The sequence below is a fragment of the Notamacropus eugenii genome, chromosome 5, assembly GCF_028372415.1.
Source record: "Notamacropus eugenii isolate mMacEug1 chromosome 5, mMacEug1.pri_v2, whole genome shotgun sequence".
Taxonomy (NCBI): Eukaryota; Metazoa; Chordata; class Mammalia; order Diprotodontia; family Macropodidae; genus Notamacropus; species Notamacropus eugenii.
The window spans coordinates 47,910,457-47,924,805 of NC_092876.1; the positions used below are offsets into that span (position 1 = coordinate 47,910,457).

Below are 14,349 nucleotides of genomic sequence, written 5' to 3' on the forward strand. Positions count from 1 at the left end.
CAAAGTTTATTAAGGATTCGCCTAATTGGGTTGCCTCTTAAGGAGCCTAAGCATTTGTAACGCTTGTATTCACAAGCAGGCCAGATAGAATCCCAGCTAGACAGAGTCTGAGCTCGATTGCATCTGAGCCGGATTCCTTTTATTAAAGCACAAAAAGCAGTTTCATTCCTTCCAGCCACATGCAATACCTCAAATTCAGCCCTAATGACTTTAGAATCAAATACACAGTTAAAGCTATTGGCCCTACTTTATGACGAGATAACACTCTCCAGTAACTAGTCGCCAGGGTTCACGTGCAATGAGCGTGCTTGGGTCATTTATTTCGAATATTGTATGCTGTAACAGCAATATTGTTTAATGAAGAACTGTGAATGACTCAGCTATCCTCAGCAACGTAATGATCCAAGACAATCCCAAAGGATTAATGATCAGGCATCCTATCTGCCTCCAGAGAAAGAACTGATATTGTTAGAATATGGACTGAAACAGGCTAGTTTTCACGTTCTTTTTTTTCTTGTATTCAAGTTTTCTTGTACAAAATGACAAATATGGAAATGTTTATCTAATTGCACATGTATAACCTATATCTGGCTGTTTACCATCTCAAGGAGGGGGCAGGGGAGGGAGGAATAGAAATGTTACAAAATTTAAAAAAAGCTTGTTTGCTTAAGTGTGGGCAGTTTTTGTGACTATGTAAGAAAATTGGTAATTAGCCTCACTATGCTACACAAAAAATGAACTGGTTTAAGTCTGACCCTGGGCAAATCACTTTCTCTCATCTAGGCCTCAGTTTCCTCATCTACGAAGTGACTGGACACAACTAATTGACCCCTGAGGTCCTCAGTTCTGGATCTATGGTCGTTAAGAAATGTGTTTTTTTCTGAGTTGGGTCTGTTTTAATAATTAGATAAGACTCATTTGTGATTAGCAGGCCTACTCTCAAAGGAATCATGAATGAACTCAAGCAGTAAAAAAAGAAAAATAAATCAGTTTTCTGGGCAAGGCCTGCTTTAATGAATGGGTAAGATCCATTTCCTATTAGCAGGACTACTCACAAGGAGTGAGTACTAGAAAAAGTGGCTTTTGTGATTGAGACCTATTTTAATAAATGGTTATAACCTATTTGTAATTAGTGGCCCCCTTTCAAACAAATAATGAATAGGGCCTTAAGTTTTTGGAAAGTTGTTTTTTAGACAAATCTTCCTATAATCTAAATTACAGAATTTTTTTTCACATTAAATTCTTTCTTCGGAATGCAAAGATCAGGTGTGACCCAGCCCCATAGGCTTATGAATTCCAAAGCAGAGTCAGCCATAGCAGATCCCTTCATCTCCCCGGTCTCTTTCTGTGACCATGGGCTGGGTTTGTTTCCTGGAGGACTCTGACCCGTCATACCCCTCTGCTTATCAGGAGCATGAAACATCTGGATAGGAATGATTTTTTGTAAGGAATGCAAAGTCCAAAGTGTTATTATTACTTATTATGTAGTAAGATAGGAAGCTAGGATACGTGGGGAGACTCAGCCAAATTCTGGAAAGGGCAGCAAGTGTCAGAACACAGGAACCCATGGGGGTGGCCATAGCTGTGACAGCTGTAATCAGCAGGTTGCCTGACTGGGTAATTAAAGCCTATTAATAAATATTTATTGAGCATCTGCTCTTGGGCAAGGTGCCTTCAAGAACATTGAACCTGAAGGTTATGCTAATACTGTGCAAAGAAAATTCCATTGTCAGAAGCATCCTGTTAGAAAGAAGTGATCAAGAGGACAATTACCGGGTGATATATTCCCAAGTATACGGCCTGTATAGCATCTAGGCAGAGCAGTGGAAGGATATGTTTGGGGGAAAGTATCTTTGGAAAGAAGAAAAATACTGACTGGAGAAAGCAGATGTGCTTACTTCGTACTGTAGAGAGAAAAGAGAGACCTTCTGTTGGGAGCTTCCTTGTTATGGTGAAGAAAACACTTGAATGAAATCAGAAAGCCCTAGGTTCAAATCCCACTTGTCCTGCTTAGCCTGCGTGACTTTGGACAAGTCACCTCCCCTCTTTAGGCCTCAGGTTTATCATCCATAAAATGAAGGATTGGGTTGGAGGGCCTCAGGGGTCTCTCCCAGCTCTAAATCTGTGAGTTTACAATCCTAATATAAAAAGGGTTTGAGAACTAAGAGGCCACATTGTCCTCCTGATCTCCAAGTCCCAGGATGCCAGTGCATTCTCAAGTACTTGCTGCACTAAGAGTAGAACGTCAGAGCTGGGAGGGCCCTTAGAACACAGAACGTCTGCAAGATGAAACCCTTCAGATGGGAGTAGAAGCCAGATCTTCTGATTTCCAGGAGCAAGGCTGTGCCTGTTGGGGTGCCCTATTTGTTCTCTTAGATACACTGAGACTAAAAAAACCCAACATGATCTAGTTAGCATGGGAACAAAGTGGCCCCACCCCAGCTTACCTGCCACACCTGTCCACCGGGGGGGGGGGGCAACAATGAGGGCCCCCATGAGGCCCCCCAGAGGAAACATGGACACGGTGACAGACCAGAGAAGCAGCAGCAAACTCTCATTCACCAGCTTGCCATAATGGTCAAAGTAGGTTTCGTTGTAAAATGATTTAAAGACCTGGAAAACATCTCCATCCCTGTCACCCCAAAAGATATCACATGATGATTCAGATGAGTCTCAGTTCCCCACATTGCTGAGGTCAAGGACTCATGCATGGACTTTGAGGAAGAGGCTTTTCAGTCCATAACGCAAGTGACTCACCTGACCTGGAACCCAGGACCAAGGAAAAGTGAAAAGCAGAGGCATCGAGGACCTGCCCTGCCAAAAGCCTTCTCTCTCCTCTTTGCCCAAGACTTTACCAGAATCACAGAATATCAGCATTGGATGGGGCCTAAGAAAATCCCCCCATGCCTGGGCAGGGATCCTTCCAGATTTCTCTGCAGCTCTGGACTTGTTGAGATTGTCCCCCCCGCCCCATCATCCCCCCTCTCTCTCTCTCTCCTTTCTCTCCCTCTCTCTGTCTCTTTCTGTTTCTGTCTCTGTCTCTCTCTGCTCTGTCTCTCTCTGTCTCCCTGTCTCTATCTCTGTGTCTCTCTCTCTCTGTCTCTCTCCCCTTTCTCTCTCCTGTCTCCTCTTCCTATCTGATTTCTCTTCAGCTTCTCTTGTTAGGTCTCGCCACCCCCCCCCCAGCTGAGGTTGTCCCCCAAGGCTCCCTTCCACATTCCAGGTCTCAGTGATCTCAGTCTCCATTATCCTTTCTTTGCAGATGACTCCTCTTATTGTTGCTGTTGAACCATTTTTCATTCCTGTCTGACTCTTCTTGATCCCATTTGGGGTTTTCTTGGCAAAGACACCAGAGTGCTTGCCATTTCCTTCTCTAGCTCATTTTACAGATGAGGAAACTGAGGCAAACAGGGTTAAGTGACTTCCTGAAGGTCACACAGAACCTGAGGCTGGATTTGAATTCAGGTCTTACTGACTCCAGGTCAGGCATTCTATCCACTGCACCGCTTAGCTGCCCCTAGATGACTCCTAGATCCACTTATCTAGCCCTCCAGTCCCACATCATCAACTTTCCTGTAGTACATCTCCACCTAGCTGTCCTCAGGGCATCTCAAACTTGCCATGTTCAAAACAGGATCTATTTTTTCCCTATTAAATCTACCTGTGCTCCAAAATTCCCTTTTTCTGCTAGGGACACTACCATCTTTCCAGACACCCCAATTTACACTAGCATCATTCTTGACTTTTCCCATTCTTTCATCTTCAATATCCAATCAAATGGCCAAGTTGATTATGTCTTTACAACATCTCTTGAGTCTGTCTTTGCTCAGTAGCCAACTCTCTAATTTAGATCCTTAGCCTGTCTTCCCTGGACTATTGTGAAGAGTCTCCTAATTGAAGTCCTGATTCCCTGTCTCTTCCCTCTCCAATCCAGCCTCCACACAACTGACAAAATAATCTTCCTTGATTGCATATCTGATCACATCTTGCCTCTATTCTAGAAAATTAATTGACTCTCTACACCTCTAGGATAAAATACAAACCATTCAGACTTTGTATCCCCAACACCTAGCATAGCATCGAGTATGTAAGATTGTATTGGCCATCCAATCTTTACCCAAGGAATTTTAATGGAAGTCTTTTAGATCGGATGCCCTACAAACATCTCAAACTCAGCATATTCAAAACAGAACTCTCCCCAACTTTCCTTCCATCTGAACTTCTCTGTTAATATCAAAGGTACTCCAAGGCTTCCAATTAGAAGGATCTTTCCCCTTTGATAGTAAGCTCCTTGAGGGTAGTGACTCTCTTTTGCCTCTTTTTGCATCTCTAGCACTTAGCATAGTACCTGGTACATAGTAAACACTTAATCAATGTTTTTTCTTTTTGATTGATTGATTGATTGATTCCTAATGTGCAGGTTTTTGACCTCAATATTATCTCCAACCCCTCAATCTCGCTCACCCTAGGTCTCTAATCCTTTACCAAATCTTGTCACTTTTGTCTCCATGACATCTCTCCCACACCCGTCTCTCCCACTCATACAAACACCATCCTAGCTCAAGCACTCATATCTCCCATCTGGATCATTATAATAATCTCTGATTTGGTCTCCTCATCTCTAGTCTCTCCCCCCTCCAATCCATCATCCATAAAAGTGCCAAAACAAGAGTGAGTAGGGGGTAGAGAGTGTCGGACTTAGAACAAGAAAGACCTGAGTTTAAATCCTACCTCAGACACTTACTAGCTGTATGACCGTAGGTAAGTCACTTAATCTCTCTTGGCCTCAATTTCCTCACCTGTAAAATGGGGATAATACTAGCACCTATTTCACAGGGTTGTTGTGAAACTTAAATATGGTAAGATACGTAAAGTATTTTGCAAAACTGTATACTATATAAATACTAGATATTTTCCTAAAGTATAGGTTTGATGCCTAAGGAGGATTGCTGAAACCTACTACAGAGAGTTGTTTCTAATGTGAGCATTTATACCTCAGAAATCAGCGTACACTACGAATTGGAGTTTGATTTGTTGTTCTGTTGATTGTCTAGACTAAGAAAGCGATAGAGAAAAAGGTAATAATGGAGATTAAATTTAATTTGTTGTAAGTACATTTTTTTTCTGGTGAGTGAGTTGTTAAACATTTTTCAGCAAGCCCCTGAGTGACTTTCCTGCTCAGTAAACATCAATGGCTCCCTATGGCCTCTAAGATCAACTATAACGTCCATTTGCCTTCAAAACTCTTCCCACTCCTATCTTTGTAGCCTTCTTTCATTGTGTTCCCATCTACAAACTCTAAAGTTCAGTCATGCCAGTCTTTTTGCTATCCTTCTCACATAATCCTCCATTTCCCTTCTCTGTTCCTTGTTGTACTGACTCTCTTTCATGCCTGGAATGCTTGGCTGCCTTATCTCTGCCCCTGAGAATTCTTGATTTCCTTCAAAACTCAGCTCTACGTGAGGCCTTTACTGATAGCCCAGCCTGCAATGCCCTCCCTCCCAAAATTACCTTGTACTCATTTTACATAGATTCTATATGTTTTGTTGTTCGGTCATTTCAGTGACGTCTAATTCTTCACGACCCCATTTGGGGTTTTCTTGGCAAAGATACCAGAGTTGTTTCTCCGGATCATTCTATGGATGAGGAAACTGAGGCACACAGAGTTAAGTGACTTGCCCACGGTCATCCAGCTAATAAGTGTCTGAGGCTGAATTTGAATAGAATTTTTCTGACTTTGGGCCCAGTACTCTATCCACTGCGCCACCAAATGCCCCTATATTCTTTACATATCTATGTGTAATTGGGGGAGATGGTGAGCATGCATCGTGTGCTTGGCTGATGCAGTCTCCATGAAGCTGGGGACCCTGTTTCTAGGAAGGCATGACGATATGTAACAATGTAAGAATATAGAATATAAGCTCCCTGAGGACAGGAACTGTTTCTCAGTTCTGGCCGTTCACTGACATTCTGTTACTAGTTTCAGACCCATAACCCCAATGGCTATGAATCTGGAACTGAAATGGATCTGAAGTATGGATCTGAAAACAGCAAATTGTGAGTCACTTGGCTCTGGAGTGTTCTTCCCTGGTTGTATTTGAGAAGAGAGACATGCTGTAGGCCTCTGGAAAGGAAGAGGTCCCAGACTGTCCCCATTCAGGGCCAGCTTGTGCCCTGTATGTGCCAACTTCTGCCAGCCTTTGAACATGGTCCTCTGTTCTTCACCTTTTTGTGTTTGCTCTTTTCTAGTTTTATGTGAAGGAGTATTGAAGACAGTTCTGATTCCGTGAGCTTCAAAAAGTTAGAATGCTGAGCCAGCAGACATCCTAGAGCTAACGTTCATGTCAGAATTTGAGCCATCCAAGATCTACGAGCTTGAGTGCATTTTAAATTTTGCAGCCGGACAGCCCAGCAACAAGAAGACCCTGAGGACTGACTTGGGGGACCCAGACCAGTGGAAACTAAGATGAGAACTCACCCAGACGCTACGGTGCATTTGGAAATGAACTTAAGTTTGAATTCACTCTCCCCAGCAACCAAGATGCTATAAGGGGAGATCGCGCCCCTAGGCAAAATGTTTACACTAAGATTCTTTCAATATCTTTGCAGTAAATATACGTTTGCAAAAGCTAATTTATATTAATTTGTTAAATGGAGCTAAGGTGCTAGTCTCTGGCAATTGACAGCAGGGGAAATACACAGGAATGGGGAGTCAGATCAATAACATTCAAAAAGATATCTCCAAACCCTGAAGGATACTTTAGAATCTGGACTTTTTATGGGAATGTGAGTTGTCAACAAGAATGTATTATGCATTCACTATGCAGTGGTGATATGGATAGAAACAGTGCCCTAAGAATTAAGAATAATATTAAGGACTGACCTTGTGAAGCCCCTGGTCATTTTCTAACCTGAAGGTACCCTAATGTCTCCCCTTACCACAAAGCTTCCCCTCATCCTGGGGGGACCATAAAATTCCTTGTCCTCATCCCTCATGCTGGGGAGTGGGATTTTCTTATCTCCCTTATCTTGTGTCATTCATAGTTCTCATCCTGTGTCTACCTTGCAAGATTTGCCCTAGATCTCCGATCCCCATAAGGAAACCCTAAAGTCATCCTATATATAAGCCTGGTCCTTTTCCTATATCATTGCCTTTGTTTAGCTCCTTACTAAATCTCAGGCCCGCTGTTTCTGTGTCAATAAAGGTCCCAGTGGTTAAGCGAGTTAGTTCACATTTTGAACCAGCTCTCCCATCTCTCTCCTCAATAGTGGCAGGCATTGTAATCTGGCTAAGTCTACAAAGAAAAGTGACAACAACAGCAGCCCTCCACCCAAACCCATGCCTGCCCTCAACTGAATGTCTCCCTCAACTGAATACCGATAACTGCCAGGGTTGCCATGGCCAGCACAGGAGTGAGCCTCTGTAGGAGAAAAGGATTGTTCCATCCAGGGTTGGGGGACGCAGGGCACTTTTGTATCCTCAGGCTGATTTGGGGTATGGGGAATGGGAAGGAGGAGGGAAGAATGATGGGAGTCAAGAAAGCTTTTCTTAACTTGTGCCTCTAAAGCAATATATCATAGGGCTGTAGACATAGAGATCCTCTCATTGAGGGGTTCTAAGATTTTTGTGTGTGTCATAGCCCGCGATGGCAGTCGGGTAAAGCCTATGGAGCTCTTTTCTTTTAAATGAATAAAATAAGATTAGATGGCAAGTCAATCACATTGAAAGCCAGCTATCAAAATATGTACAAAATGAAGATCACAGAGCCCAGGTTCAGAACCCCTGTTTATCCAACATCTCATTTTCTGTGTAAGTACACTGAGGCAGGGAAAGTAAAATGACTTGTCCAAAGTCACACCATAGCGGTGCTGGGATTCTCATTGACATCCTTCAAATCCAGAGCTTTCCTCTCAGATCTCACAATTTCCCAGATCTTTTCCTAGACTCCTGAAGGCAGTCAGAAAGTCTCTACTTCGATTTTTCATCTCTCTTCCATTCCTGTGCTTTTTCTCTTCTCAGGGCTAATCCTAGGGACACAGCCTGTCTCTTCTTCCCCCACCCCCATGGATACATCATCCCTGCCCCCCACCTCCCATGGACACATCCATGCCCATAAAGAAAAAACCCTCTTGGGTTTTTGAAGTCAAGTAGCACAGTCCCACATTCTGTGGCGAGTCCCTCTGGTGCAAATATTCTCTTGTATTTATTATTTTGCAGACACAGGTGCATAAAAATGCTTTTGTAATTGAATCAGGATGTGTTGGGATGAAAGCCTCTCGTTTCTTTTATTATCATCATTATCATCACAACAATGATCATACAGGCAGTGTGACAGAAGAAACAAATTCTGGACTCAGAGTGAGGCACACCTCGATTTCGCTGCTGCATTTGATATTTATAAACTGTGTGACTATGGGGAAATCTATTTTATTTGGGCTTTTGGCAATGCTCTACTATTGTTCTAGGCTGGTGTGCTTTGTGCTGGGTGGAGAGCTTCCATGGACATATAATCACAGTTAGTAATTATTGTCCCTCCAGTAACTGGCTTTCTATTTCTTCCAGGGTATCCTAATAACTGAACTCAGATTGTCCCCCTCTTCCTCCCTTTCAAAAAGCCTTCATTTCAATCAGACCCCAGAGGGCTCTGCTAGCACTAATCAGTCACTCATCTCTGTAGGAGGCATGATGGGAAAAGGCCAGATTTGGTACTAGAAGATTTAGGTTTGAACCCCAACTTTGCCCCCTTCCTACCTTAGGCAAGTCATTTAACATCTTTGGGCCTCAGTTTTCTTACCTGCAAAAGGGGAGAGTTGGAATAAATGATTCTGAGGACCCTTCCATCCTGAGAGCTAGGATTCTGTGATCTTATCTCCCCATAGGAAGCAATGCGGCAGTTCCCAAGGCCTTAGCCTTAGCTTGGGGAAGGGTCCTCAGTCTGAGGAGAAGGGTGCAAGTGCCCTGGACTTGGGACTTACCCCCTTCCTGAGTGGTTCATGTGGCAAAGTCTCCATCTCTTGCTTTTCCATCCTTCCTCCAGCAGCACTGCCCCGGCCAGGTGTCCCTGTGGGCACCAGCTGAGCACGCAGGGAATGTGCCCTGTCTCCTACTGTTTCTAGTAAGATGGAGTCAGTGACAACTTTATTACTCTGGGTTAATATAGTTCATCTGTCCTATGAACCCTGATGTCTTCACACTTTCCTTGCCCTTAGGGCTGTTGATAAGATACACTTGATGCTTTATCAACATATGACATGCTGCACGAATTCTGCCTTTGGGCTACCTGACAAGCCAAGAGCTGCTGGCCATCTACACATCATTGCCCCCTGCACAAGAACAATGACCAGAGTAGACTCCGGGAGTCCTGTCAAGGAATGCCCTAGAGAAGTCTGAGCAGGCTCAAAAGAAATCAGGTTGGGGGTTCAGATGGTTAGAATAATGCATCTTTTCTGTGCATTATCTGAGACCCCATAACTTCGATTAATGGGATGTGTGTGCCAAAATAGGATCACAGTTTCAGAACTGAAAGAGACCTTAAAAGTTATCAAGTTCAATTTTGTGATTTTATAGAAGAAGCCAAGAGTGGCTAAGTCATTTGTCAAAGGTCACAGCAGGATAATGAACAGCAAAGGGAGGATTTGAACCCTTCTGAATATTCATTCAACATTAAATAAATATTTATTGGGTAACCCCTCTGGGAATGGGAAGATAAGATATAGTTATTATCTTCATGAAGTTTACAGTTTAAGAGGGGAGGGAAGGCATGGTAACAGATTAATATAACTCTGGGCAGGAAGTTAAAAGATATCACGGAGAGGGGGCGCAACCAGAGTGGGGGAGGTGATGGAAGGAGAATCAAGGAGGGTCAGGCAAAGTTTCATGGAAGAGATGGCTTTGGATTTCAGTCTTGAAGGACAGGTGGAATCTTTTCTTTTAAAAAAGAATGCAATTGCTGCCTTTTGTTTTTCATTTAGGGTAATTTCCCCAAGTGCTCTGACTCTGAGTCATTTCAAATAAAAAGGAAAGGAAACCAGTGCAATAACCATGGCTGATGGTGTATGCCACATTCTACACCTATAGCCAGCTACCCCTCTCCTGAGTGAGGTTTCATTTTCTGCTTTCCAGGACTAAGATCATTCCTTATAATTCATCAGCTTTCAACTGTTCTGAGGATTATAATTTACATTATTATAACATACCCCAAGTTGGGGCAGCTAAGTGGTGCAGTGGATAGAGCACCAGTGCAGGAGTCAGGAGAACCTGAGTTCAAATCTCACCTCAGACACTTGATGCTCACCAGCTGTGTGACCTTGGGCAAGTCACTTAACCCCAATTGCCTCATCCTGAGTCATCTCCAGTTACTCTGATGAATATATGATCACTGAATTCAGATGACTCTGGAGGAGAAGTGAGGCTGGTGACCTGCACAGCCCTCCCTCACTCAAAACAAAGTCAAGTGCAAGTCATGTCATTATTTTTCTGATGGCATGGTCTTATTTGGCAACGAAGGAGAACACACATGATCATAATCACTACATATATTATCTTCTTGATCCTACTTTTTTTTTTTGCTCTATATAACTTCAACATGAGTCTTCCTATTTTTCTCTGAATTCCTCATATTTGTTGTTTCTTACAGGGTAATAATGTTCCATTCCATTAATATATCACAGTTCCCCAATTGATGGGCATCTCCAGTCATCCTGACTTTTGCCTTGCCACTGGATTTCGGTGATTCTCAGAGACTGAGGCTGACAACTTTGCAGAACTCACTTAAATCCACATGAGTCAAGATATCAATGCATGATGTCACTGGTCCTCTTCTAAAACGAAGGACAAACCACAGCTTCAGATCTAGCCCTTATCCCTGAGACTGTTGCTATCACCTCCTAACATGTCTCCGTGCTTCTACTTTTCTTCTCCAATTCAATTTCTACAGAGATGGCAAAATAATCATCCTAAGGTATACTGATTTCAGCAAGTTGCTCCATTGCCCAAAAAACTTCAATGGCTCCCAACTACCTTGAAGAAAATATGGCTCTAAAAAACCCACATAGCTCCAACCAGTGGTGTGCTGGAACCAGCTCATATGACTTGTGAGAACCAATAGTTAAATGGTCAGTGTGAGCATTTATACCTCAGAAATCAGCAAACTATTCTACTCATTTGCTGAGTCTAACCATCTTTGCTACATAATAAATTTCAGGCCTGTGTGGAACTTAATTATTACTAATGATCAATTAGCAAAAACTAAATATATGGTGTTTTCTGTGCCTTTATGGGATTTTCCTGAGATCTTGTTTGTTGGAGAATTCCACAATTGGCTACAAGTAGATATTGGGCTTCTCTTACCTTGCCTTCCTTAAATGCTCTAGAACTTGCAATATCCTCCCACTGCCCATCACACAGAATCTAAACTCCCTCTGCCTAGGCCCTCCAAAGGCAGATCCCTCTCTGACCAATCTTCTTTGGGCTCTGTTCCATCAGTCTCCATGTTAACCTAGTCCATTCAGAATCATAGATTCTCAGAACTGGAAGGGATCTCAGAGGTCATCTAGTCCAATTGGGTCAAACTGAAATAGAAACAGGGGCCACCAATCCATGTATAAGGATCTCTGTGAGCTGTATATTGACTTAGTTTTAAAGTATAATATCTCCATTTTATTATATTTTTATTTGTTTTCTTACATATTTGCCAATTACATTTTAATTTGGATTGAGCCAGACTCTAGAGTGCTATGCATCACATCTACCTCATCAAACTGGTCTTCTCGCTGTTCTTCACACACAACAATCCATCTCCCATCTCTGTACAAGCTGTACTTCATGCCTAGAATGTTCCTCATGACCTCAGCCTTTCTCTCTTCCTCATACGTGGCACTCTGTCTCCCATCATTTGACTGTAAGTTCCCTGAAGGCAAGGTCTGTTTTTTTCTTCTCCTTGCATCCCCAGTGTTTAACACACTGCCTGATACATAGTAGGACTAAATAAATATTAACTAATCTTCATGGCTTTGCACTGGCCATTCCACACTTCCTCACCCTTACTTTATAGAATCCCTGTTTTCCTTCAAGACCCAGCTCATAGCATCACCTTTCAAATGAAGTCTTTCTTTACCCCTTAAAAACTCATGCCCTCCAGTCCTATTTTGTGTTTATTCTCTTTGTATGTGCTCTTTCTATATTTATAAAGGTGGGGATTATTTCATCCTTTGTATTTACCTTCCTAAAACCTAGCACCCTGACTGGCACATAGTAGATGTTTATTTGTGCTTGTTAACTGATTGACCCAGAAAAACAATATACAATATGACAACAATTGTGTAAATGAATGTTCCATTGAGTGGGAAGGTTGCCCTTTTGTAAAGAGTGTGTGGTCCTCATGTGTCATAGAATACCACAGTCTGGAGGACTTGAGGCTCCTTCTAGGAGTTTGGATCAAATCACATAATATTTGTAAAGTGCCTGGCACACAGTTGGCTCCTAATAAATGCTTGCTTTCTTCCCCTTCCTCTCCCTCTTACCAAGAGCACCCAGTGTTGGGCTCTCTTAAAAAAATTTTTTTTAAATTTGATTTAAATTAAATTAATTTAAATTTAAATTTAAAATTTAACTTAAATTTAATTGATTTATTCATTATTAACTAATTAATTTAATTTAATTTAAATTCCTCCACTCATTTATTTAATTTATTCATTATTTTATCCATTTATTTAGGTATTATTTTATTAGTATTTATTTATTATTAATTAATTTAATTTAATTTAAATTTAAATTTAAAATTTTAACTTGTAGGAACAATTTTGACATTTGTTTTTGTAAAATATTGAGTTCCAAATTCTCTCTCTTCCTCCTTCCCCTCCCTGAGAAGGTAAGCAATTTGATTCAGATTCATGTGCAGCCATGTCAAATCTATTTCTATATTAGTCATGTGAAAGAAAACACAGACCTCCATCCCCCAAAAAAGCCCCACCAGAAAAAGTTTTTTTTTCAGTCTAGATCTTTCTCTGGAGGTAGGTAGCATTTTTCTTCATGGGTTCTTTGGAATTGTCTTGATCAAAGAAGCTGAGTCATTCACAGTTGATCTTTGTACAATGTTGCTGTTACTGGGTACAGAGTTCTCCTGGTTCTGCTCACCTCACTCTGTATCAGTTCAGGTCTTCCTAGGTTTTCTGAAACTATTCTGCTCATAAGAATGATTTCTTATAGCACAATAGTATTCCATTACATTCGTATACCACAATCTGTTCAACCATTCCCCAATTGATGAGCATCCTCTCAATTTCCAATTCTTTAACATCACAAAAAAGCTGATATAAATATTTTTGTACATATAGTCCCTTTTCCTTTGACTCTTTGGGATACAGACCTAGTAGTGTATTGCTGGATCAAAGGGTATGCACAACTTGATTGCCCATTGAGCATAGTTCCAAATTGTTCTTCAGAATGGCTGGATCAATTCACAACTTCACCAACAGTGCATTAGTGTCCCAATCTTCCCATATTTTCTCCAACATTTATCATTTTCCTTTTCTGTCATATTAAGCAATCTGATAGGTGTGGGGTGGTACCTTAGAGTTGTTTTAATTTGCATTTCTGTAATCAATAGCTTTGAAGAGAGCTTCCTCGAGCTCACTCTAAGCTTCTGACCTGCTTGCTGAATTTATTTTTCCTTATTAAAATTGACCAATAAAACTTGCAAAGAGGCAGCTTAACCAACTGGACAAAAAACAGACCTTTGGTGTATGGAAGACATGAGTTCAAATCCCACCTCCCACACATATTGGACCCTGGGCACAGCTTAGTGGTGGGTGTTAAGATTGCTGGACCTGGAGTCAGGAAGACCTGAGTTCAGAGCTGACCTCAGTCACTCAGTAGCTGTGTAATCATGAGGCAAGTCATTTAATCTCTGTTTGCCTTGGTTTTCTCATCTGTAAAATGGGGATAATAATAGTGCCTGCTTCCCAGGGTTGTTATGAGGATCAAATGAGCTAACATTGTAAAGAGCTTAGCACAGTGCCTGGCACTTTCTGGGTGCTATATAAATGTTAGCTATTATTACTGTAATAAAATATGATTTTTATTATTATTACCATCTGCGCCTTCATGCCGCTCTCTAAGACCTGAAATTGTCTTTCCTTGGTAGAGGAATGAAATGAGAGGTACAGTTATAAAACATATCATTTGGTCTTTACAACCTTGAGGGAATGAAAGGTTTCTTGAATGCCCATTTTACAGGTGAAAATACTGAAGCTTATAAGGGTTAGAGAGAACAGTGGAACCTGGGTCTTTCCCGGATCTCAGGCTCTCCAGCACATCACTGTCTTTTTAAATGCTTGTGACAAAAAGCC

General features: G+C 41.7%; 1 protein-coding gene across 1 annotated transcript in view; it reads right to left on the reverse strand.

Moving 5' to 3' along the window:
* Positions 1-14,106, reverse strand: part of LOC140507468 (solute carrier family 2, facilitated glucose transporter member 7-like) — a 29,983-nt gene extending 15,877 nt beyond the window's left edge. Inside the window, 3 exon segments of the mRNA XM_072615548.1 lie at positions 2,465-2,632; positions 2,758-2,762; positions 14,092-14,106. Coding sequence (XP_072471649.1) covers positions 2,465-2,632; positions 2,758-2,762; positions 14,092-14,106 — 188 coding nt within the window.
* Between the last annotated feature and the right edge of the window lie 243 nt (positions 14,107-14,349).